Here is a 26,713-nt window from a genome sequence, read left to right as displayed (position 1 = left end):
GGGAGGGGGTGAGATTTGGGCTTAACTGGCCTAGTGATTACCTAGTACGACTCCGGCCAATCCCCACTACACATTAGTCATTACCTAGCCCAAAAAGAAAGTAGCTAAAAAGCAAATACGGACATAATATTTGCAATATTGCGTGAAAGTTGCGGGACAATCTTGAGTGCAGCTTTATCTTTTTCATTCTAGTTTCTACAAACAAATTGCCATCAAGTTGCAATAATTCAGATATGTCAAAATCAAGCTTTTCAATGGTTTATATTAAGGCTCTGTTTGGTAGGGCGTAAAACGTTTTCTCGAAAAACTGTTTTCCTTCATTTTTAGTTTTACATTGTTTGGTTGGCAAAAGAGTGTAAAACCATTTTCCCTTGGGGTAAAATTACTCTCCCAATGATGGAAAACCATTTTCCTTTCAAAATGATGGGAAAACTGTTTTCCTTATATCTCTTGTCCACTTTTCTCACTACCTCCTTACTTTCCCTTTCATTTCATCATTTTCCTTACATGAAACCAAACAACGGAAAACTAATTTTGAAATTGTGTTTTCCATTATAAATTGTTTTCCATGAAAATCATTTTACACTGAAAATGTTTTACGCCCTATTAAACGGAGCTAAGTTGCTATCATAGTGGAGGAAGGAACTTCCTAAAATTGGTGCAACGGCCTACAAATTATATAGTCAATCTTTATCCTAAAATATTAATGATGTCTTAATGGTAGTTGTGGATTTCGGAATCGTGATAAACCTAAAAGTTCCGGTATCAACTTTTATATTTATTTGTTCTGCCCTACACCTATAAATGCTTGCAGAAAGTAGCAAAAGGATGGATTCCTAATTTCCTATCTATGTCATATGTAAATTCACAAGTTTGCACGAGAGAATAAAATGCCAAAAAGCAAAAAAGATAAGCATCTCAAGCAAGAGAGAAGAAATATAAGTGAAATAGGATGGAAACTAATTTGCTATGGATCAACATTTTCTAGGGGGATTTAATTTCAACATTTAGTTTTTCATTGCTTGATTGCTTGTAAAAAAAATATCAGCAAAAATAACCAAACAAATGAAAAGAGGAAAGTCAGATAAAAAGGTAAATATGACATCCCTTCATATAATAAGAAATGTAATTAACTCTTGAGAGACCTTAGGGTCTGTTCTCTTCGACATAAAACAGCTGAACTGAACTGAATAGTGATATGTGAGAGTAAAAAATATTGTCCAGAACTAAACTAAACTGAACTAAAAATGAGCTGGAGAAAACAGACCCTTAATCACCACCATTTTTTAAAAAACAAACACCACCACAAACCAAACAGAGATTATTGAAAATTTACTTTTCCCACAAGTGTATTCCTACAAAATATACTTCCCACTTTATTCTCTTGTAGTTTCCCAATTGTTCATTGGAGAACTGGACCATCCAATCCCAAAAGCATAGATATATGCTGAGCTGGATAAAGTTTCAGAAAAGAAAAATACAAGACAAGTTTCTAACTTATATAACAGGAATATTATTACTTTACATAGAAATTGAACCCAATTACACTGGCAAAGTCAACTTACAAAACCTGTGTCGAAAATCGAAAATAAGGAACTGTACTGTGCTCAACCTTATTGTTTCTCAACCAATTTACATAGCAACCAGCCAACCATGCACCTTCACAATGGCTTTCCGGACCCAGTCAGAGCAAAAACTAAAAAGAACACAAAAAAAAAACCATAAACAGAAAAAAGAACAGAAAAGAAAGAAAAAGGCAGCAACATGGTGGAACAATGCTGCCTCTGATTATACAAACAAATTGCTGTAAAACTCCATGGGTGATGATGACATATGCTTTGTGATTCCATAAAATCCTTCAGGTTTCCTTCACTTGACCAAGCGGCAGACTGACGAATAATAGCCTGCATTTCAGCAAAAGGAAGAATGATAAAAGTATTTTTGGACCCAATGTATAGTAGCTCCCATGCAGAGGGACCTGTTCATAGACCTTTGGTATCCTAGCTATCATCCATTTAACTATGGAGTTGGCAAACGGGTCGTATTTATCAAACAAGTAGTCAATCCTTAACCTTAACCCAACTCGTTTACTAAATGAATTCCACTATGAACAGATTAATTTATCAAACACAGGCATATATAAACCAAACCTTTAGTCTAGTTGTTATCTACCTAATTAATCTATATATGAAAATCAGAACCAAATGCAACAACCAAGGAACAAAACTTAAGTTAAAGAAAACAACCAAAAATGGGAGGAGCAAAACAACATCAAATATCACAAGCCAGTGACCCACACTAAAACCTCAGATACCACATACCACATACTAAAAATAGAAATATTTGGCAAATACAACAACTAAAGAAAGACCTGTCTAAATGGTAAAATGTAGCAATTAAAAAAAGACGAAAGGAGTACTTTCTTCGTTCTTTTTCTATTGCAACAATTACGACTTTGAGTTGTTTCACATCTATCACAACAATTTCATTTTTGGTATAATAAAATTTTAGTTGACATTATTACCCTTATTTTATTTTACTAAAACCATCATTAATTATTCACCAACTCATCTTTTATTGTTGAAAGGATAAATTTACTTTATTAAGTGTTCATTTTTCTCTCCTACTCTAGTAAATAGAGATTACTTTATACTAAATTACCCACCTTTTTCACCTCTTTAAAAATCGTGCCTAAACATATTGTTGCAATAGAAAAAGAATGGAGGTAGTATATTTTTAGATCCAAGGTAAAAACATATCATGTTACCATATGTACCCCTGCTTCACCCACAAAATCAAGCGAGATATATTAAACAATAAAAATGTGTTTGTTAAGACTCGAACCCATAACCTCTTATTTAAAATACAAATACACTAACTAAATAATCTACAATCTCATATTGGTCCTTGTGGGGAAAAATATATTTAAATTCAAGATAATATTCTCTTTTTAAAAACAATTAAATATAAATGTACATATTAATACTCGTTAATCTAATGTTAATAATAGTATAACTTTAAGTACTCTAATATTCAAAAAAAGCTCTTAAAATTTTTATAACCTCCCTAATTAACACCACTACACTATTTAATTATATCAATTATATTTTTACACATTAACCTGAATTTCAAAAACAAGATTGTATTAGTGTTTGTAATTAATGTACTCTCATATAGTTAGGGTTGTATTGATCAATAATTCATATTATAATTTACTATGTAGAAAATCTAAAAGAAAACGATTATTTCACGAGCACAATCCAATACCTAGAATTCTTGTTTTCCACATCTTTCAAGTGTTTGATTTGATTTAGCAATTCAAATTCACATAGATGAATGATCTAGGACATCGCGAGGGTCAACAACTAGTTTAGCTCTAAACTTCAAAGAAAATATGAGAGTAGGCCAATTAGTTCCCTAGACAATACTCCCTTCGTTTCTTTTTGTTATTCCAACTTTGCTTTTGGGAATTCCCAAGACATGTGAATTAGTGGTGGAATAACCGGAATCATATGATCTTTTGTGAGAGAAAAGATAAAAATGAGAAGAGCAACATCATGCATCCCAACCAGAAAAGTAAAACCAAGTGGTTTTGACATAGTGGTTGTTCACTTTGTCCCTTAACCAATTGATCGAGAGTTCAATCCTCAACTTTTGGGAATAGAAAGAGATTCTTGCTAGCCCTTTACTCTTAAAATGGAGCACCCGAGACGAGGGGATTAGTCACTTTTGTTTACTAAACCTCAATAACAATAGTCATATTCACGTTTGCCAGATAGGTCTCTGGTCAGAAAATATGGCCATCACAAGCATTTGGTCACAATAAGAAGTTAGCGACAAAAATCAGCAGTAGTAGCTAGAAAAGGGATAGCTTTTGACGGATTTTCCTAAACATTTTGGGATTTTTACGCTACTTAATTCTATCCAAAGAGTAAATATAACAGTTAATTGGGGCACGTTTAATAAGAAAGGGAGAGATGCAGGTAGGGAAGGGATCCTTTGCTTTTTGAATGAGAAGAGAGGTGATGATGAGGACTCATATATTTGAAATATTCCACAACGTGCAAGTAAACATTTGATTGGCAACAAAGGAAGTAGATATTGATTCTTTCACGCAACATTTTCTGGAGCTTTTAACAATAGATTAAGCAATCAGTCCATAATATCCAGTTTAGGTTACACAAATAATCTCATAACTATGTTTTCCCCTCTTGTCAGGAAATAGATACTTATTCCTATCAAAAATACATCAAACCAAACCAAACCTTCTTCTTTGCGGTTACTTATAAATATGTTAAGATTAGTGTTAGTAAAAATTATGAAAATTAGATTTTTAATAAATTCATGATAGACAAACTTAGCAAGATCACACATAAATATGTTTTAGTTTAAGTTTGAAGGAATATTTGAGCAAAACTACCTTGTATGATGCACATTTTGCGAGAAAACCACCTAATAAAAAAATGAGGCACAAAACTATTTTATAAATCTTTCTTTCGTGGCACAAAGGTACCAGTGATGGCCTAATCCCGGTAGGTTGACTTTGTTTTCTGACATTGACTCATACGTGTCTTGTGCTTTATTTCATTTTACCCCGTTTTGCTCCTTTTTCCTCTCTTTCAGGCATAATTTTTCTCCTCCCCTTCTTAGATTCAGCCGTTCTTTTTTATGGGACATTAAAGTTGTAAAAAGATTGGTCTAATTCGGTCCTAGATTTTGCCACCAAAGATAGATATCGAGCATAAAATTATTGTATTATAAATGTATACATTGTGGCGAATCTAATAAGACCCAACATGAGTATGCATTTGGTCAAAAATTTTAAACTTTGGACTCCGAAAATAGAAATAGGAACTATATTCTGAGACGGAGGGAGTAATTCTTAGGAATATATTTTGAGAAAAAAAATTTTATTGATTAGAGTTGGACAAATATAATAAATGCAGCAAATATGCAAATTAAAAGGAAATAGAAACAATTAATGTAAAAAGACTTCTCAAAATAAGTAAAAGGAAAAATGCCTAACTTGGTGAATTGCCGGGTTTCGAACATTGCACCTGCACACTATCATCTAATTCCTTTAACCATTCTGCCACATATCATTTCATTATTTTAGCTGTAGTTTATTTCTTTTAATTAACTCTATGGGGGGCCAGGCCCTCCCCCCTATGATCCGCCGTTGGTACCAGAAGTAACAAGGCGAGTGTAACTAGGTCAAATGTCAAGCTAGCCTGATGTATATTTAAAGGCCAAAAGGTTTAATCTAAGCAAGTTCAGAGAATGAAACCAAATGGTCAACATGTTTGTGTACAATGATTATCATACCAGCATTAGTGTACCATGCTCTTTCAGCAGAACTAAGAACTACGTTTAAGTAAAGAAAAAAAGAGCCAGAAATTTCAGGCACTAACTTGGAAGTCAAACCTACCAGAGACTAGCCTGGAATATGTAGGAGAGCAGCTAGCTCTGAGCACACTCAAAAGGATGCAATGTTCCTTCAGTAAAATCATGCATGCGAAACCTCTCCAACAGCTCAAGAGGCCTGTACAAAAAGACATAGATAGGTTAAAACCCAAAACAATATGATTTGCTATATGGCATCTTCTCGATACAAAGGGCTTTCATTACAGATATTTTGGGTAAGGCATGTCATGTTGCAAAAACATCCTCACAATCAAATGGACTTCTGAAGAGAAACCTAACAAATAAAAACTCTTAAATCAGTAACTTGCGCAGAAACATAAGCAATAGGAGAGTTACACGGATGTATTTGCCAAAAGATAATAAAGAGTTACATGGATGCCTCAGTTCATCAAAGGTGATTCAAGTCTTCAACCCATACCTCACCCCCATTCCCACCCCAACCAAAAGAATGAATAACACATGAAAGTCGCTCAATTGCAGCTTGACCTGAAACATCAGAAATATAGAGGAAAAAGTAATGTTTTGATGGCCATAGAATATTCCACTCTAATCTGTGTTGGATAAGGCAGCAAGGCCATTTTCGTTCAGCCCCAAAACAGACTGGATCATACCAGTGAAAATTTTCATTAACGAAGACTTAACAAATGCATTCCATGCCGAGTTGTTCCAGACCTAGCACAAGAGCTATGGATCAATATAATGCTCGACGAATTCAGCCCTTATCTTTCCAATTATTTTCTTTCTCCAAGAAAGATGCAAACAAAAAAAGAAAGACTCAATTTTTTTCTAGAATATTATAAGTAAACCAGGCTGCATCAGTTGGAGTAGCAAATTTAATCAAGCAAAAATAGCTAAATCCATATCAGAAGCTAGCTTGTCTAGACCAGGGACAGGATTATTGGGCTTGGCCGTGATGGTTCCACGATATTGAACTTGGCAGGTTATACCAATAGGGCGAGCCATCAGCCCATTAACAATCTCTCATTACCTATAGTAAAGCATCAGGCCTTGTTTGGTTCATACAGTCTAGCTCCCCTATGCAAGCACTAATATCATAGAAGTTGAATTGTCATGGCATTCTGAGTTACAGACAAATGACTTCAACTTATGAATCATTGAGAGCTCCTTAGAAGAAAGTGAAGAGGTAATTATAAGCCCACTAACTCAATTAACAAATTAGGAGGAAAAAGAAAACATTCATCTCCAAGGTGCAAAATTTGACCTTGTATATTGGTAGGTGATCTATGAAAGTGAACTTTCATAGTAACATAGGAAGTAACATTACATAGAAACTTCAAGTCTCATGGGAGCTAATCAGCCAAACAAGGTAAATTTTCTATCCACCCAAACAAGGCCTTAACAAATAATGAAAGCGAGCTAATGTAGAGTATTTACAAGTGCATTGCAAGGACATTTATGTATTTCATGGAGGCAAAAGAAAGACAGAATTATAGGCCATAAACCAGATATCCAGGACACCATCTGAAATACCCAGATGAATTAACTGAAACCAGACCTAGGAAAATAATGGAGAACTCCCTAAAACCCTTGGGTTCTCTGGACAGAAAGACTAAATAACTATAGCAGATCAGAAGTGGATCTTTCAAAAAGGATGAGTTATCCTACATAATTACAGCCCCTGTGGCAAATGGTGATTAGAAATTTAGTGTAATTTTACAAGAGAAGTCCTATGCCAGGAGTCCATGATAAGCCTTTGGCCAGCCTCAAACATCTATTAATTCTTCATAAAATACCATTACCACTTTGGAATGTGATATTGGTTGTTAATCCAAATATATATGAAGAAAAAGTGAAATACACATTTTGGTTGTGTAATTTAATTTACATGGACATTGGCATTAGACTTTCTTACAAATATATACCTCCATTTATTACCAGTTTACCACCTACAGGACAGGCCGTCAGTGTCATTTTACTCATTTATAAACTTCTGAGAAAGCAAACAGCATCTTATTTGAGATTTATGGATCAGAACTCTGTTTGGCTGTCGCAGTTAACTCGTAGATACAAAAGAAAGCATTGATACATGAAATTTAGCAAACTAAGCCGAAATATTAGTTCACTTCAGTCACAAAACTAATGATACAAAAGTGCATGCCAATCATGCTGCATATTAGCCAACGAAAAGTCGAAAACCTTCAAAAGGCTCCTGATCCAAATTGATGCAGCCAAATAGAGTAAGTTTAGATCTTTATAACAAATAGGACCAGCAGCAATCACATACAACAATGGCAGAACAATAGAACTGTGATTTTGATTTAATATTGAAGAAGAATGAAAGTTTCAAGGCTTTCAGAAGCCAAGAACTTTCCCAAGTAAGCAAGCTAATCTAATTTTCTGGATGCCTTATTCATTATTATATTGTCTAATTGTAGCGTAATAACGGTCTCCCTTTTGTCCTTGCTCACAAGATAATTGCCACCTCATAGTCCAGCTCGCAGATTCTATGTCCTCCTCTGCCATTCTGAAAATCTTCTGACATTCAGGTAATTTCTTCCACTCCCTCTTACCACATTTTATTCTCCTTTCCTCCCTTTTCCTCATTCTACACTTTTGTGCCCCTCTTGTCGCATCTGGCATGAGTCGACAGTATTAGAGGCCTTGGATGATTTGTTGGATTACCCCGAGCCCAGATTGTAATACCCCTCATAATTGCTTTAAAGGGATTTCACAGGCTACTCACTTCAACAAGATGTCCCTGTTTTTAAGGAGCTTATTTCCTTAGTTACTCCACAGCTAAGCGTGCTTGGCTGGGAGTAGTCTTGGGATGAGTGACCTACTGGGAAGTTTCTCGAGGTGCGCATGAGTACGGACAAAATACGCCGCAAGAACTTGTGTTGGTTATTGAGGATAGTTGTTGGTCCTGGATGCACGTTGGTGAAAATAGACTCGACTCCGTATGGTTCGGGTGTTACACAAACACACACTTGTCCTCAAGAAGAAAGTTAGAGAACCTAAGTTGGATTGAATGGAACTCTTCCCAAGTAGCTTCAAAGGAGGAAGTGTGCTGCCATGGGGCCTACCCTGCACACATCTAACACTTCTGGGTCAGCAATCCATTGCGATACGGGAGTAGGGATTGTAGCACTGATTGCAGCATCTCCAACTACCCTTTTCGGTTAGGAGATGTGAAACACAAGATGCAGTTTCAGTAGGGAGGTTCATCTTTTAAGCTACCTCAGCAATACGGGCAGAGATACTATGAACGGCCCATAGAAGCGTGCAGCAAGCTTCTCAAAGGGTCTCTTCGCCAAGGATTGTTGGCGCCTTGGCGGTGTGGCTGGAGTTTGAGCAACACCTTGTCTCCTACCTAAGATGCTTCTTCTCGCCGGTGTCGGTTGTAAGTTAAAGCGCAAATCATCCAACACAGCTTCACGTTCAAGGATCATGTTTCCAAACAATCCACAACAATGTGCCCTTCCCAAGTCGAAGGAGATGTGGAGGGTTCCAACCATAAAAGGCCTTAAAAGGAGTCGTCTTGGAGGAAAGATGAGGCGAGGAGTATACTAAAACTCTGGCGAGTGCAACCATTTACACCAGTTTCAAGACACTTGTTTACCACTTCGGGTTGCCCATCCGTTTGTGGGTGGTAAGAGTGCTACGCTGCGAGTTGGTGACTTGTAAAAGAAACAATTCACGCCTGAACACGCTCATAAAAATTCGGACTCTATCGGATACAATTGACGAAGGAAACCCATGGCACAATCTTTTGGCTAAAGGTGGCTGCAGAGTAAGCTATAAAAGGGTGTTTCAAGGGAATGAAACGCGCATATTTTGTCAGCCTATCCAGCACTACTAACATCGCATCCTTGCCTTTGGACGGTGGAAGACCTTCGATAAAATCCATCGAGATTACATCCCAAACCAAGGTAGTGATAGGCAAGGTTGTAGCAATCTAGATGGTTCAGATGAGACTTGAGAGGCTTTAAATTGCCAACAAACACCACACTTCAACACATATGAGACTACATCTCCCCTCATACCGAACCAATACCAACCCATGGCCATTCCCAAGTATGTCTTTAAATCTCAGGAAGGCCCTCCAATTGGGGAATCGTGGTACTTCTTGAGTAAGGAAGGAATGAAAGAAGAAGTCTTGGGAATGACATACTTCCCCTTGTACAGTAGTTTAACTCGCATGTTCCTTGGCTTCTCTTTGCAAGTCTGAAATTATTTGCTGTAGAGTTGCATCATGCCTGATTACTTGCTTGAGCCATGATGCTTGAGAGTCTGAAACCCAGTGCTTGAGTACAAAATAGCAGCCCCAATCTTCAATATCTCTATGAGTTCTCCTTGACAAATCATCTACTACCTGATTAGAAGCTTTGGGTTTGTATTGTATCTCGAAGTCTTAACCCAATTAACTTGCTCCCCCACCATTAGTATTCCGAGCCCACTTCTCTCTGTTGCATTATAAAACGCAAGCTTTTTGGGAACCGTTCGTATTTTGAAATGCTGCCGAAGTAATGCTTCTGTTTTTGTACCGCCAAGCATATTGCGATCAGTTACACATATTTAGACCAAGCCCTTACCCCAATATTATGCTGAAAAATGCTATGGATCTGCCCTCTTGCATCAAAACAGCCCAGACCCCGTACCCCGATGCATCCGTCTCCAATATGAATGTCAACTGATAATTGGCATTGCGAGTACAGGGGCTTGTATCATGGCAGTTTTGAGTCATTCAAAAGCCTCCATAGCTTCATTTGACCACCCAAAATTGTCACTTTTGAGCTGGACAGTGAGAGGGTCAGCAATTTGGGCATATTAAGCAATGATTTTTTTTGTAGCAGCCCGTTGAGCCCAAGAATCCCCGTAACTCTCGAAGGTTTGTGGGCGGGGCACAATCCACCATATACTTAATTTTCTCAAATTCTAACCCAAGTTCACATTTCTTGAAATCCGTGTAGAGCTGGTGATCCTCCAGTGTTTGCAGCACCATAGCTAAGTGTGTCTCGTGCTCCTTGCTGCCACTATAAACAATAATATCGTCGAAGAACAAAAGAACAAACTTACGTAAAGGACAAAAAATCTCGTTCATGAGACATTGAAAGGTAGATGGTGCAATGGTTAACCCGAAAGGCATTACGAGGAATTTGTAATTCCCCTCATGAGTACGAAAGCCAGATTTCTGCACATCTTCTGTTTGAGCAGAATTTGGTGATACCCTTACTTGAGATCCAACTTGGTGAACCCTTCGAAACCATGTAATTCCTCTAAAACCTCATCGACCACGGGAATTGGGTACTTCTCCGGACCCGTTTCTTTGTTTAGGGCACAATAATCCACGCAAAAGCGCCATGAACAGTCTTTCTTGCGAAGAGAATGGCTGGTCGACGGCCGGATTATGCTTGCCTCCAACATCTCTTTGATCAATCTCTTGATCTGATCTTTCTGGTAGTGAGCGTAGCGGTAAGGTCTGACCAGTGACCCCCACCGGATCACTTCCTTGCTTCAAGGTGATGCTGTGCTCGTGCCCTCTCCGTGGTGGCAGACCTGGGGGCATCTCAAACACCTTTCTAAAGTAGCCTATAAACTGCTGTAAGAAAGAGCGAACAGCCTTCATAGGTTCTTGTTCCCCTGTTAACAGTATGTTATCCACTTTCCAGTTGGCATAGCTCCAATAAAATTCCCTCCCCTTATTTCTGGAGAGTGCGGATCATGGCCTTAATTGAAATTCTGGACCTGGTCGAGGATGGATCTCCTCTCAAACAAATGGTTCAATTGTTCAACTCAAACTTCATGGTCTGAAGTTTCCAATTGATTATCACAGTACTAAGTCTTTCAAGCCATTGCGCTCCCAAAATTAAATCTGAAGTTCCCAGTTGTAAAGGCAAGATGTCCCCCAAAATTTCCACTCCTTCTAAGTGTAATCTCACGCCCCGGCATTCTCCCATCCTTGCACTGAGTCTCTGTTTCCTAATGACACTCCCAAGACTCTGCTGACACCAACAACCCGAATTTCTCCACCTTTACTTCCTCCTTGAGTACATGTAAGAACTGGCCCATTAGAATCCTCTCTGGAACCTGGTCCAGGGGTGCAGCCATTCTAATGAGCTGCTACTGATTATTGATAACTGAATCTACTTGTTTTACAGCATGTTGTTGCACGTATAAGGAACTGGAGTTAGCCGGCCGAAATTGCTTCAAGACCAACTCCCAAAGATCAGACCAAGCCCGGACGACGCGCTGGCGGTGTTCCCATATACCACGACAACACCTCCCCTTCGAACCCAACCACCGCAGCTTCCATCTTCCTTCCTTGCTAAGGTAGTAGAAGTGGACGTATCTTTCTTTCCTAATAATCAACCCATACGGATCTTGCTCATTAAAAAGGAGCATGTCAAGTTTCCTATACCTCCAGTTTCTGGCGCAAGTACCACCTCTAGAGCCTCGTGCCTTGCCACCCCACCCATATCCGCCACCATTTCCCCCTAACCCAAAACCACCGCCCTTTCCACCACCCCACCCATTTCCATCACCCCCCTCATGGGCCTCCACCAGAACCACCACCTCTCCGAGGATCCACCTTAAACACCCTCCCTCTTCCCGAATTTTCTGCAAAGTTCAACTCATCCTCTCCTTCGTTCTTCATGAACAAAGATGCTAAACCCGTCATTTAGGAATCCTTCTCCATGGGATCCAGCTTCCTCTTTATTCAGGACCAAGAAGATTGAGAGACTCGAAAATGGTTAGAGAAGATCTAACCTAACCTCTTCTTGGAATTTGGATTGATCCGATTGGATCTTCTCTATCATAACTTCTTGATTTTCACGCGATCGATCGATCCGTCGAGTTGTGAGGTCCATGCTGGCAATGATTTGGTTTGTGATGATGACTTGCATCTCTGTTGCCGCCTTGCTGACAGCTAGTCATGGTGCTCTTGAGGATGCTACTTCCTCGACTCCTCTTCAAGCTTGTCCATTCTCTATGAGCATTCTGGCAGAGGTTGCCGGGGGCAAAGGATAACTTGCTCTGATACCAAGTTGTAACAAATAGGACTAGCAGCAAGCACAGACAACAATGGCAGAGCAACAGTACTGTGGTATAGATTCAATATTGAAGAACAAGGTTCAAGGCTTTCGAGAGGCCAAGATCTCTCCCAAGTAAGCAATCTAATACAATTTTCTAGATGCCGTATTCATTACTTCTATTCTCTATATATAGCCTAATCATACGCTCCCTTTCGTCCTTGCTCACAAGATATTTGCCACCTCATTGTCCAGCTAGCGGATTCTTTGTCCTCTGCCACTCCGATATGTTTCTGACATTCAGGTAATTTCTTCCACTTCCTCATCCCACGTCTGGCGTAACTCAAGAATCGAGTCGGACGCCTTGGATGAGTTCTAGCAGTCTTGAAATAGACAAAAGTAAAGGGCAATTACATGACTAGCTCGGTCATGTAATTATGCAAACAAAAGAAATGTATTTTGGCCTTGAATTGGATAGAATATTATATAATAATACATAGGGTATTCAATCATGTGTTAAGCTAATCAATCTATTAGCTAAACAGGAATTGGAATGTGAATCTCTAAGAATGCTTCTACTGAGTAGTGTCACATATCTAAGAATGTACTTACAGAATTGCTTCATGTGTCTCACACAGTCTATGTTGATTTCCCTCCATCACTTCCAATACATTAGCTGTATCAGGACCAGCTGACCCACCAGCTACCATTGAAGGGACTGAAGCACTCGGAGTCCAAATCTGGAACCATCAAAGAAAGATAAACAATTGTTTACTCAAATGCAGCTACACATCGGCATAGGAAGTAGAGAGGAGCGGATAAAGAAATGGATGTATAAAATGGTCTATTCCAGCACTTTCACCTTAACTGTGCTATCTATTCCGCTTGTAGCCACAACAGAATCGAAAGGGTGACACTGGACACAGTTTACCACTGAAAAGAAAAGAGTATTATTTGTACATAATAAAGTATTTGGTTCATACACTTAATGAGAACAAAATATATCCACAAAAAAAGCATAACATGGAAAGCTTTACCAGCTTTATCGCCAAGAAGCATTTTAACCAATCTGCCGGTTTTCTTTTCCCAAATAAACCATCGGCCACCGTCACTTCCACTTGCAATATAATCACCTAAAAATTATAATGCAAGAAGTTATCAGATGGGCATGTGAAGGAGAAAATCAATGATTTACGTAGGTCAAAGAAAGACTGCAAGGGGCCTTTAAGTATATAATGGTTTATGCAAAGGTGTACGACTCGACGAAAGACACAAGGTTTGGACTTTGGACCATAACGCTCCATATAGTTTCAAAAAGGGAAAAATAAGGCAGAAGCGGGTCAACTAGTACTTGAAGATGACGTAAAATAAATAGAAATTCTAGCAACATAGCATAACCAAAACCTTCAACCAAAAGTCAAGACCATTTGATGGGCAAATTCTGAACTTTTTTTACTTTCTCTGAAGATAAGCAAAATGAGGTGAAGAGAACAGGCCCTTACACAATTTGACGTTTGGGTGATTTATCAAAAGCCAAGCGTAATAAACTTCAAAGAAATATTGAATGGAACTCATAACTACGGAATTCTAAATTTGAATCAGATCAATAAAAGACTGCAACATACCGTTCTGCCCCAAGAAACTAGCCTGTTTTATGTCAGTTCCTACATTACAGTGACCAACGTATCTCTGTTTCATATCGATGACTGCTTCTGGCTGAAATGCAAGAAAGCAGTTGAAGTAAGATGAGGAGAAATAACCAGATTTGCAAATGGGAATTCAGGCTCATACAGTAAAGAAGCTATGAATTTAGCTTCCCACTCATCAAGATTAAATAGAAAATTAACAAGTCGATACTGTGAGAATATGATTAGTACAAGTAATACAGAGGCCAATCAAGTAACAGGTTATACAGCATCAATAGGCCAGAGATACATGATGTCAAGACATACGGCCAAATGAAGATAGCTCGTTTGGTCAATTTGTACTTCTCCATCAATTAAAGTTTTCCTAAGGTGAAGACACCGTATCACAATTGTCACACACACATATCTGTTCATGCAGAAGCTAAAAGCTGGCTTCAAATATAAAAACCTGATAAATCGTTTTGTCATTTTGACAGGAAGAAGGAGATCCACATGTGCTATTTGAACCACCAGCTTCTTTAGCTGAATCAGCTCTTCTATGCATTCTCAAATTTAAACTTCCATGAAGGACATTTGATTCAGCATCACGGCCCTCATCACCTGACATGGACGTTTCGAAATCCAATTCTAGTTCTTCATCATAATCAGAGTCATCTCTTTCTGATCGAGGACCATCTTGTGAAGCATCACTGTTAGCCCCTGAACGATAAAGTATGTCACTTAGTGAGATCACTCTACCAGCACGTGGTTCAGACTTGGATCCTGTATCATTCAACTTCTTGTTCTTCTCAGCTTCAGCTATACATGTTTCCGAAATGACATTACATCAGATAATATGCACCAGCTTGAGAGCACGGTCCAGGCAAAATTTTAAATAATCAAATCAATCCTTCCCTTCCACTACCCATAAACCGCAAAATACAACAATATAAATAATAAACTTTGATATAACGCCATCAGAAATGCGATTCAGCAAACGTTACATTAGGTTACAGAAAATCCATATTAGAGGAAAACCATGAACTCGAAGGGTACTCAATTAGCTTTCCACCACAACTATCCAGTGCTAGCTATGATACCTTATAAGCTACCAACCATAGGCCAGCTAGTGAAGAGCAACTGAACAAGTTATTTATTTCAACATTGAAATCAATAAAGGTTTGGGGATCAGGGATAACTGACTATCAAGAAACTTAAATCTTTCTAATAAAACAGCCAAATGATTTAAACCATCAATAACCAGAAGAGTTATGGAGGATACAAACAGGTGTGAAAAACTCAGTACAACACTTGCCATAATGTACAGTTCAGGGATAGCTCACTCACTAAATATTATTTGAACTTCTACTCAGGTATGAACTGAAAAGTTACCCAAATAAATTTCTATCATTGACTCTCTAAATCATCTTAGTCCTTCCATTCTTCTCTACAGTAGCTACCTCCCAAAATGTTGTTCATTAAAGTTCACGCCTTTCTCACCACTGCCACTTGGCATGTAAAACTTCCAGATTCCAAATATCAGATCAATGTGCAGTAAGGGGGAAGAAAAATAGGCAATTACACCAAGAATGATAAGACGCAGAAAAGTTGCACAAAATTATAAAAGCAATTGTTGGATATTGCAGCACTTTCAATAAATCACTATATATCAATGACATATATAGAGGTAAAGAACTGGCCTGCAGTATCACTTGTGTGCTTTTAACCTGAAAGAACCTGAACTTATCTGAACTGAACTTATTAGACCTGATTGATCCTTATTGAAACTTATTTTTGAGTGTTGTGTTAAACCTGATCAAACCTAATCAGACCTGATCTGAACTTATTGGACCTGAAACTTATTTTTTTTAAGGTGAAGAGAACACACTCCGTCTTCTTTTAGTTGTTGACACTTGTCAAAATCGGAAAACATTGGCAGTATTTGTTTGCTAATATACACCGTGTATGTAATTATTGACACATGGATCTCGTTAGATGTGATTTGACATCATTTACAGAATACTGTATAACAATTGCAAATGTATACAAATACTTTTACCATATTAAAAGAACTGGGAGCACTCTCGTTGCCCTCAGTTAATAAATAATGTAACGTGAATGTTTTATCTAATTCATGCTATTCATAGGACAATAGAGAAATGAGCTACCAGGTTCTAGAAAATAAAATCTAAACAACTCGAGGAAAAATTAAATAGATATAAACATAAGTTTCAAATAAGACCTGCCGACAACTGCTTCCTTATAATTTCCACCCTTTCTGCCACTTCAGCATTCGAGGGATCCAGACACTGAGCTGCAAGAGCAAAATCTAGAGCTCCTTTGTGCTTGCCCAACTGCATCAAGATGAAAGAAATAATTAGAAGGTATTACAACACTCAAGGAAATAGGGGCATAACATAACTCCCAAACCAAATTAGACTTATCTAAAGTTGAAACAAGGACCAGAAAGTAGAAGATTGTAACCTGAAGACTTATAGTATGAAAGACATTCTTTATGATCAGTTCATAACAGTGCTAAGAGCTATTAATATGTAGTGGCTAGACCCAGAAAGACCATGCTTACTGGATTGGAAATGTAAAACAATGACGCAAACTGAGACAAGACTCAGGAGTCTATTTTTGGGTAGTTACCCATGATTTAGCACGGCATTTTTTCCATGTAAATCCTGATATTAACCTTTGCATCTCTGTAGAATAATAGACAAAAGTCCTCCTGTAAGGTGATAATGAGCAGAAAGCCGCAAACGACTCTACTACTATAAAATGTTTCATCAAGTTATGCCCTCTTCCAAGGTCCAAAATAGTTTGTCTTAGCATCCCTTTACCCAGTATAACTTAAACAAACATCTGCAGATGTATGCCACAAGGTTGTCTAATGGACTACTACTGGCTTTTACGGTGGGACATTCAAATTAAAACAGACATATTACAAATTTCCAAATAATACAGCCAGTTAACTATTTTGACCAACCGTAACCAAAACGGCAAGTCTGTAATTCATTTAGTATTACTACAAATTAAAAGGATAAAAGTTAGATTTGGCTTACAATTTACAACTGACAAAATAATCTCTAGCAGAAAATTGTCTTATCTGTTGTTAAAAAGTAGGCTGTCAATTGTCACCAATAAAGGGGTCCTAAAAAAATCTCTTTCAGCCTATGTTACTCGGATTCTTCATTCAGCCTCAAATACCCGCTCGCTTCAGATTTCTCGCTACCCTACATGGGTTAGGTCACTTCCACGCTTCATTTTGGGTCAAAATCATGGAAAAAATTTCATATGCATTAAGCAGTCGAGTTAGGTACTTGAACTTCTACCCATGTCCAACATGAGTATACGAGATTGCACAAGATAGCCCTCAGCATTACTACACTCTAACACCAATCAGCCATCATCTAGTAATATAAAGGGCTAAATAAACTTTACACATGTCGCCAACTATGATAAACAACCAAATGACCAGGAGACAAAGTATTTACATACAGATGAACTGATGCTTTTACAAGAAATTCAGAGGTAGCTAGCACAAAGAATGGATTCCCACCTGAGATAAGGCTTCAGACATGCAGAAGTGTGATTTAAATGAAGAAGAATTAATTTTTCGAGCTTGATTCAAATCCCTTACAGCCATGTGAGCGTCATTTTTCCACTTCCGCTGGGAAATGAGAACTCATCAGCAATAAGTATAGCCCATATAAGCAACAGAAATTTCGCCAACATCAACCAAAATTCTCTGCTAAACCTTTAGGAGCAAGGCAGCACGTGCACAGAGACAATCATGCTTTAGCAGGGGATCAATTTTATGACCTCCATCCAGAACTTCATTGCATGCTTCAATACCAGAGTAGTATTGTGTCCCCACTTCCAAACATTTTTCTGCCATTTCCACCAGCTTTGTGCACTTGCCATTCTGTGAATTAATAAATTGATCACACTATACTTCTTGAGAGGATGCAAACGATAAAAAGTCAGATGTTGAAACAAATACCTGCACACCTGCATTGCTTTTGGCTGAGAAATTTTCAGAAGCAACAGCTCCAAGAGATGAAAGTTCCACTGCGTTAGGAAAAGGAGAAAAGCTCCATCGATTTTCAACATCTCCACATGTGTACTGCACAGAATTCCCACCACCTGCAACCAACCCGGTCCACGCTCAGAACAATGCAACCACCCTGGTCCAAGAGAGAAGAAGAAGAAGAAAAGAGCTCCTGTGCTTTCCAAAAATGGAAAACACATTTCTTAGGTATGCTAAACGAAGGTGGTCCAATCTTTTCTAGTGAGAACAGTTTCATGCCAAACCCCCCCCCCCCCCGCAAGGCCCCAACCCACCACATGGCCACACCAGCTACCAACACACAAGAAGAAGAAGAAGGCCATAGCCAATCCTATCATCTTTTGTATTGGCACCTCCACGAACCCGAGTCTAGATTAGAATAGCATCTGGTTGCGAATACAATTGCAAAAATTTAGATAGACAGCATGCATTAGTATAATGTCATACACTCTCAAAAAGACTAAAATATATAGCTCATGGTAATTATTAAACCCAAACTCCTTTTCATTAGACCCTTAATATTATGAAAAGTCGTTCTAGCACATTGACGACTAAAATACCAGATATACATGATTCACAAATTTATGCAGGATTACCCAAACTTCCTGTTTAACCTCCTAGATATGTTTAATAACAAAAGGACTAAAGAGTGTAACCATGAAAGAGAACCTTGGGAACAAGTGGGGAAAAAGTTACTAAAGTATAGGGCTAGCTAGGACCTTCTCACTGCTGACAAACACATAAAAAAAAAGAAAATTGAACTGCTTGATTTCACTTCTCACAAACAACAAAAAAGTGCCAACGATTGTCTTAAACCAAAGGACATTGACAATAATGATTGGCGGTAGGTCCAGTTATAGGTCAGATAATTCCAGATACTCTGATGATACTGCTCCAACTGGATAAACATAGAAGTTAGAATGAAAGAATGAAAGTGAATGCAAAGGCAAACCTTGCTTTAGGTCCATAAGGTAGACATGCTCTCCACTATAGCTCATCAGAATTTCTTCGCCATTAGGACTAAATGTTACATGAGTTAGATGCAAGCTCGACCGTCCCTGAAAAAATTCATCAAAAGCAAGCTTTGTTCAGACAAAAGGCTAAAACAAATGGGCAAGCACAGGTCGAAAATTAATACTATCAACCACAATAGACGCATATAGAACTTCAACAATCTCCCGCTTTGAAAATTTTGACGCCTTTTAGAAAACTGTAACTTGCCATATGTAGATCAAAGTTTCCTAAAAAGTGAAAAGATATTCATAAGTTGAATAGATAGAAACCAAAGCTCTAAAAGTCGACATGAAATATTTTTAAAAGAAAAGAAATGCTACCAAGGGACAATCTCAAGTCTCAACTGTGAACAAACCAAAGAGAAAGCTATATGTCTATATGGCGGGAAAATGAGACTAGGAGAGAGGTCAGTTCTGCTACAGAGATTACAAAATAACCTAATCACAGAGAGCAAGGCCTACCGCCTACTTGCACAATTATGCAAAAGCATAATGTCCCAACTCTAAGAGGGACCAGATATCCATGGAGATATAATACTACTGCTAATAATTTTTGCCCAAAATTCCGAATTGCTAATACAATGTATACGGAAAGGAATCTCTATCAATTTCAAACTTTATCTTTACTTACTAAAACTGAATTTCACTGATTTGGTGTTGTGATTCGGTATATGAAGTTACTATTTTGTACTGCTTAAAACTGATTATTACAAAATAAAATTAATTTCCATTAAGTAAAGCTTATTACACTCATTGGAACTTAATCTTAATGATTACAATGGATTTTCAATGTATACTACTTAGAAAAGATGAAGAGAAGAGGATTTTAAAGCATTTGAGAGTCTTAAGCATAGAAGGCCAAAATATGACAGTTCTCCAAGCTTTACAAGTTCTTGTCCCATGCCCACTAAGAACAATCACACCCTTGTCTGCATAAATTTTATGTTGCATTTAAAGCTGACTGTTACTACTTCCATTTCTTGTTCATGATTACTTCTTTTTATGGTCAAAGTTAGAAATGTTTGACCATAAGTTCTCGCTTATATAAATACCAACACGTTATTTTGTGGGATCTTGTTTGAATTGTTTCAATGTGTATTCTCAATACCAACTTTTTGTAATATTTGATTATTAATTTCATTACATTATTAAAGATGTTTCATGGTCAAGGAGTGCACAAGAGACCATGAATAAGAAAGTGTAACCATTATAGAGAAATGAAAGTAGTACTATATACTTCCGGAACAAAATCAAGATTAACAGACAACTCTAGGCACAGGGATTACTCTAGCTGCACACTAACCCGCTCAGAGAGATGCATTGGGCAAAAATAGTTAACACAAGGAGGGGGTGAATTTTTTCTGCGACAGGAAGACATTGGAGGCAGCATCCTTCTATCATACAAGCGAGCAAATGCATCACTGCAGCAGCCAGAAAAATAGTCACACAGATTAAAGCAAATCTCGTCAAAAGTACATAGTCATAGTGAACTAGAGAAACAAGAAATATGTAGAAAAAAGTGGAAAGCTGAAAATCACCTCCCGCCAACAAGAAGCAGATGGGGCCTTGTCACACTGATATCACAAGACTTCAGTTGAAGAAGCTGCTTAGGAGGCTCCATCAAGGACCTTTTTGCAGCACCGCGTAAGTCAAGCTGGCATTATATCCTTGTTGTTAGTCTATGATAATTGAGCAAAGCAAATTTCCCCAGTCGCCAAAATAAGAAAATTAGACAGAGATACCACAAATGAATAATCTTGCAGATACAATTCTTTTTCCCTGCGATAATTACGCATCAAAAACTTCTTAAGTAGAATTATAGAAGTTGTAAATCTTGTAATTACCTGCCACATTATTAGATCCAGGTCATGGTACAAGGGGTGGAACATGTACATATCCTAACTCCTAGAAAAAGTCTCCTCGGATTGCTATTTCCATTTTCCCAGGGAAATATCTAGCATTCATTCTTTTGAGGTCAACATCAAAATTCAAAAAATATTGACATATGTGAAGCTAATATGGTTAAATTTATCTCCAAGGACACATCTACAAAAGTTATTAACTTCCACTAAAATTTGGAGTAAAAAAACAAAAACATTGTTCAAACTTTGGTTACCAAGACTACGTCGTGTCCGAATGGACAATCTTCACTTGGAGGGAAAATTATTTTAGGTAATGAAATGTACATTTATAGCCACTTCTAATAGGAAAGATACTTAACTCACAAACAAAAATAGCTGGCTCACAGTCAAGCATTTACAAAGCCAGAACTGAAAGTACCAATCACACGAAAATATTTGACAGGTCCAAGGAAGATAAATTAAAGCATAAGAAAAGAAGGAAGAGAGATGTAAGAAGAAAAAATAACAGTAAGCCAAGGAGATTCCAGACAATTTGGGGCCTGAGAAGCGTAATATGCAAGCAGAGGTTGGGTACAGGAGAAAGGCAAAGGGAGAGAAAGGCCGAATAATATCAAACAAAAAAGGAAACAAAACAAGGAGAGATGTTTAAATTCGTAAAACTATCGTGGCTACCAATGAAAACTAATAATCACTAAAACTTATGCGTAAACAACAGAGATACAGGAAAGCAAAGGCTGATCTACCAGAACAATAGCAAGCACAAATTATAGGTTTATGACTTTGCGTATGCTATGGAAAACGCCTCTAAAAGCATTAGCTACAATATGACAATCTTAATCTCTATCCTGATGCTGAAGAAACAATTAGAGTTTAAAATTGACTCATATGTACAAATTTTATTACATCATTCATTACAATCTATGGCAAGGCAATCTAATGAAACAATGGACTCACTAGTACACTGCGACATTCTTGATTAGACGATCCAGGCCGAGGACAAGAACTGCTTTCACGAAGATCATGCTGTCTCAAAGTTCCATCCTCACTAGCACTCCAGATCACATTCGGGTTTCCAACTTCAACCTACAAAGTAACAAGGTGCACAATAGGTAAAGCAAAAGGATGATAAGATCATCAAATTAGGCGAGAAGCTTAACAATTTTATAAGCCCTTGCTCTCAGATATTAAGCAGATTAAAGTTGCACAGGAATCTCACCGCTAATTTTTTAACTCTTCTATTATGACACTGAAAATGAGCACACGGAACGACTGCAGTCTCTTCAACCCTTCCTTCACTTAAGCAAGAGGTGTTGAATATACGAACCTAAAATCATAGGAGCTTGTAACCAACAATACTTGCTATGCCAGCAGAGCTCATGCAATTTAACACAATTTATTACCTCTGCATCACCAGCCCCAGATGCCACAATCTCATCAGAAGTCTCAGGTATAAACTTCGTACAGAATATGTTGGAAGAATGACCCGTATCAATGCAATTCAAAAGCTTACGATCAGAGTACCTCCAAATATTGATCTGTGCACAATCAAGAGCAACAGCTGATGAATCAAGAACTTGGTATCAAGAATAATCATTCTTCAAAAAGTGATGCTTCACAGTCATAAAAGAAAAAAAAGCCATAAGCTTAACCTCCCCATCACCTAACCAATCTGAAAAGGGGTAACTGATCTCCTTAATCTTCACTGTTTGGAACACTTTTATGTCATTTTTCTGTCCCTCCCCTCTTATTGACGACCATGTATACATTTCTTTTGCAAAAGTTTCTTATATTATGTTATTCCCATCACAGCGAGATCTTCTTAATCCTGATAAGTTCTTGCCAAACAGACTTCATTTAAGGCAACAACTCCTTTCTTAGAGTGCATTCAAGTTTCATTTCCTGTCCTTTTACTTCAGTAAAACTTCTCGGACATATGGCCTACTTTAATAAAAATTTAAAAATAATTACCCGAGTGTCATCTGATCCGGATATCAGGAGCGAACCTATAGAGTTCCATGCAATAGTATTTACACAACCTATATGTCCCTGCGAGTAAGATAGAATCAAAGTACATAAAAGAAATTGTGGCAGGGAGGGGAGCAAAATCAAGCGGCTAATCAGAAAACTGAACTGGTACATAAAATTTAATATGGTGCCATAATTATCAATTCATCCTGTCTTCATATGTTTCTGACATCTGCATATATAGATTCTCATTTCAGAAGACTCCTGACAGTCACTCCCTCTGTCCCACCATGTTTTTCACATTTCACACTTCCCTTTAAATGGATTTTCCGGTCTCTATCTTCACATGAATCACATCAACCCTTATTCTCTCTATCACTCAATTTTCTTTAACCATTTCCAATTATATAATTATAATTTCATTGCCATTCTCTGCAGTAATATAATAACACCTATCACATCCTATACCCGACCTACATTCTACCCCTATAATTGTGGCATACCCCATTGTCAAAAACATCGCAGGATGAAGGGAGTATTTGACAGCTTTACGGGCCCTCAATATCATCTCTCAAGTCTACAAATCTTCACATTGAAAATCACATATAGAGAAATTCGAGAAGCCACAGGAGGATCAAACACTGCATAGAAATTTATTATGTCCTAATAAGTAAGGTATCTCACATTGGAGAAGAGGAGGAGAAATGGATCCTCATAATCCTAGTAAAATACTCCTGGTTTAAACAAATTAATTCGTATTGGAACTTTCCCTTGGCTTTGTTCACGTCTCACTCTCCTCCTCATGGGTATGGTTAGAGCCTATTTTCAGTTATCAATTAATACACGGCATTAGTGCTCAAGTCAGCTTGTCCATAATAGTGGCCCTTCAATCATACACCTAGATAACATTAACCTTCTCAAATGCCAAACCCCAATGAGATCCTACAATGTATCTATCCGTTATCCTATATTGGAGAAAAGAAGATAAATCACAATCTCAAGAGCTAAGTATGTTACTTTTACTTTAACCAATTTTTTTAGGGAGTGTTTGGTTCATATGATTCTGGTATGAGGTATGGATTTAGAATGAGCAAAACCTATACCTAATGTTTGTTTACAAATTTAAAAGATTTAAAACCAATACCTCAAACCCATAAGATATGGAGTTTAGACTTTAGATACCCAAGGGGGTAGGTGAGTATGGCTCATACCAATACCTCAAGGTATCAAATAGAAGAAAAAAATCCATTCCCAAATAAAACCAAACACATGGTATTAGGTATCAAGTTACAAACCTATACCACTTTGGTTTCATTCCTGATTCCAAATCCATACCACTATATGAACCAAACGTCCCCTTAAGAGTTTGTATATTGTCTTTGTCTCACTCTCTCGCCTCGTTCTTCATGGGTGAGGTCTGCCCTATTATTGAATCCAATTATATGGACACATATAAATGGTCTCCTATTGGAGTAAAAAGAAAACGAACTATAAACCTACTGAGTAACTCTTACCATTGTCAATAGGCTTTGGGATGGAATTTCATTTGGAATAGGAATAAGACGTGCTCCAGATCGAACTAGGAACTTCAAAGACTAAATCAGCCACACTTGACATAACATACATAACAATTTTGTTTGTACTCAAATAGAGATGCTAAAACAATAAGCAGCGTGACTGGAAAACTGACAAATGGTCTATCTTCAAATTAGGTTGCAGAAAACCTATAATTTGACAGCATTGATACTCTTATTTGGAAAAACATGTAGCACAGAATCCAGGGCAAATTAGATACAAGCATTCATAGAGGCTACGTGTCCAGCAAATCACTTGGCAATGGTATGGGGTGTAATATTATAAATTGTGTCAATAAATCTGGATAACTAGCATTCTAAATGTGTTTTTAACATCAACGACATCAACAAGAAGAGAATTAAAATAAACATAATTGTACAAGTAGCGTTTTACATTTTGCATCAACAGCAGTATTCAGACACTATCAAACTAAAGCATCATAATAAACTACATTAAATTACATGGAAACAGAGTGAGATTTTGCTTAGCAGATCAAACCTCCAATTCTCTTTCCAGTGCCAGCCTCCGTACCATAGACGAGTGCATGTGTAAAGTATGCTTACCATCCTATGATACAACACAGACAAATGAGGTACTACTTTAGGCAGTATAGCAACATCAGAATACGTTTCAGCACATCAAGATGCTGAAAAAACCATAACAATAAAGCAAAACCATTAATAAGCACATTCGGACCAACAAATTCCTAGAAATTCACAAACAGCGTAAAACTACACCGTGTTTGAAGAATCAAGTAATAATAACAATCTCATGCACTAGGATTATCCGTCCCCTACCGGCGCAGCAATAATCAAGCATCAACTTCTAACCAAAATTTCACTTTCTCATCTAATGGAATTCAATCACTATCCAAGAAAATACATTGATCATTTGCCACTCTGGCATTTGCACGCAAGTATATGACTTCATCATTAACATATTTCCACTAAAATTGAATTTTCTTGTAATTTTCCAACAATCACAATCTCCTACTGTGAAAATTCAGCACAAATTAACGCATTTCCTGTTCTAAACATTACAAACAATTAAAATTTAAAGGCGAAGCATTTTCATAATATAATCCGAAATTCCAAATTGAACTAATCCATAAGAGAACCCAAGCAACGAAACACTTCGATCGAATTAAGTTCCAAACCAAAAACGATCATATAATCCGCAATTCAATTGAATTCAATGTATATAGCACAAAATAAAGAAGAAAGAGAATAGAGAATTTACATGGCGGTAGGTGATAGTACGATTTTCAATCAAATTAGAAATGTTAGCATCATGATAAGCGAAGGAATCCATATTCGAAAATTGAAACCCTAAGATGATCGGTGATGAAGTAGAATAAGTTCTTGGGGATTGAAGCTAAAAAGGATGAATTAGGAGAGAGAAAATAAAACGAGAGGGAAAAGAAGGGGTTTTGTAGTATTATTATTCTGGGGTCTTGCTAAATTACGCCCTAAATTTTCCTAGTAACGCCCTAAATACAGTATTTCATACCGTATTTATATACTTGAATTTCTTTTCTCTCTCCCCTTCACTCACTCACTTTCTCTCTCCTCTCCACCACAACCGCCACCAATTTCTCTCTCCTCTAAACCACAACCGTGACCACAACACCTAATTTCCATATTTTCATGTCCTTTGCATCACAGATTTATTGTTTTCATGTCCTTTGCAAGCTGGTAAGCTGCAAATATGGAATCCATGTCTTGATTTCTGGTTGGATAGAATAAAGTTTAATATTTGACCTTTTTACAAATAGATCTAGTTTTATAAAGCAAGCCCAGATGCATGCATGTTAATTTCCATATTTTCTTCTCCTCTAAACCATTTGATTTGGGTGAGAATATGTAATGCCGAAATTCCAGTTTCTCTCTGTTTTCTTTATTTTTTCTGAATTTTTTTTTTAAAAAAAGGGGAGGCGTCCATGGCAGGCGCTCCACCACATGGTGAGGCGCCTGCCATGGACGCCTCCACCCGTGGTGGGGCGTCCATGGTGGACGCCTCCCCTTTTTTTAAAAAAAAAATTCAGAAAAAAAGAGAGGCGTCCACCATGGACCCCCACCACCGGTGGAGGCGTCCATGGCAGGCGCCTCACCATGTGGTGGAGCGCCTGCCATGGACGCCTCCACCAGTGGTGGGGCGTCCATGGTGGACGCTCCCTTTTTTA

General features: G+C 37.7%; 1 protein-coding gene across 4 annotated transcripts; it reads right to left on the bottom strand.

Annotated features, from left to right (window-relative positions):
- Positions 1-1,478: 1,478 nt before the first annotated feature.
- On the bottom strand, positions 1,479-25,977 carry LOC104891512 (protein ALTERED SEED GERMINATION 2). 4 transcript variants are annotated; one of them, XR_007273016.2, is made up of 21 exons: positions 25,771-25,977; positions 25,030-25,098; positions 22,960-23,037; positions 22,392-22,526; positions 22,208-22,315; positions 21,946-22,074; positions 20,668-20,783; positions 20,433-20,550; positions 19,069-19,174; positions 18,051-18,193; positions 17,805-17,972; positions 17,607-17,717; positions 16,284-16,395; positions 14,511-14,860; positions 14,042-14,132; positions 13,454-13,549; positions 13,279-13,349; positions 13,029-13,156; positions 5,629-5,698; positions 5,429-5,542; positions 1,479-1,904 (listed from the first exon to the last, which is right to left on the bottom strand). XR_007273016.2 is itself a non-coding variant. In XM_048641830.2 (20 exons), the coding sequence occupies exons 1-19, from the start codon at positions 25,840-25,842 to the stop codon at positions 5,461-5,463; spliced, it is 2,283 nt and encodes a 760-aa protein (XP_048497787.1). In that variant the 5' UTR covers positions 25,843-25,975; the 3' UTR covers positions 1,479-1,904; positions 5,412-5,460. The 4 variants fall into 4 exon arrangements, 3 of the variants coding, with proteins under 3 accessions (XP_048497787.1, XP_048497782.1, XP_010675524.2); XM_048641830.2 differs by lacking the exon at positions 5,629-5,698 and having other exon boundaries at positions 5,412-5,542; positions 25,771-25,975; XM_048641825.2 differs by lacking the exon at positions 5,629-5,698 and having other exon boundaries at positions 25,771-25,975.
- Between the last annotated feature and the right edge of the window lie 736 nt (positions 25,978-26,713).

This window comes from Beta vulgaris, chromosome 1, assembly GCF_026745355.1.
Source record: "Beta vulgaris subsp. vulgaris cultivar EL10 chromosome 1, EL10.2, whole genome shotgun sequence".
Lineage (NCBI taxonomy): Eukaryota > Viridiplantae > Streptophyta > Magnoliopsida > Caryophyllales > Amaranthaceae > Beta > Beta vulgaris.
Note: the sequence above shows the minus strand (reverse complement) of the source record. Positions and strands in the feature narration are given on the sequence as shown.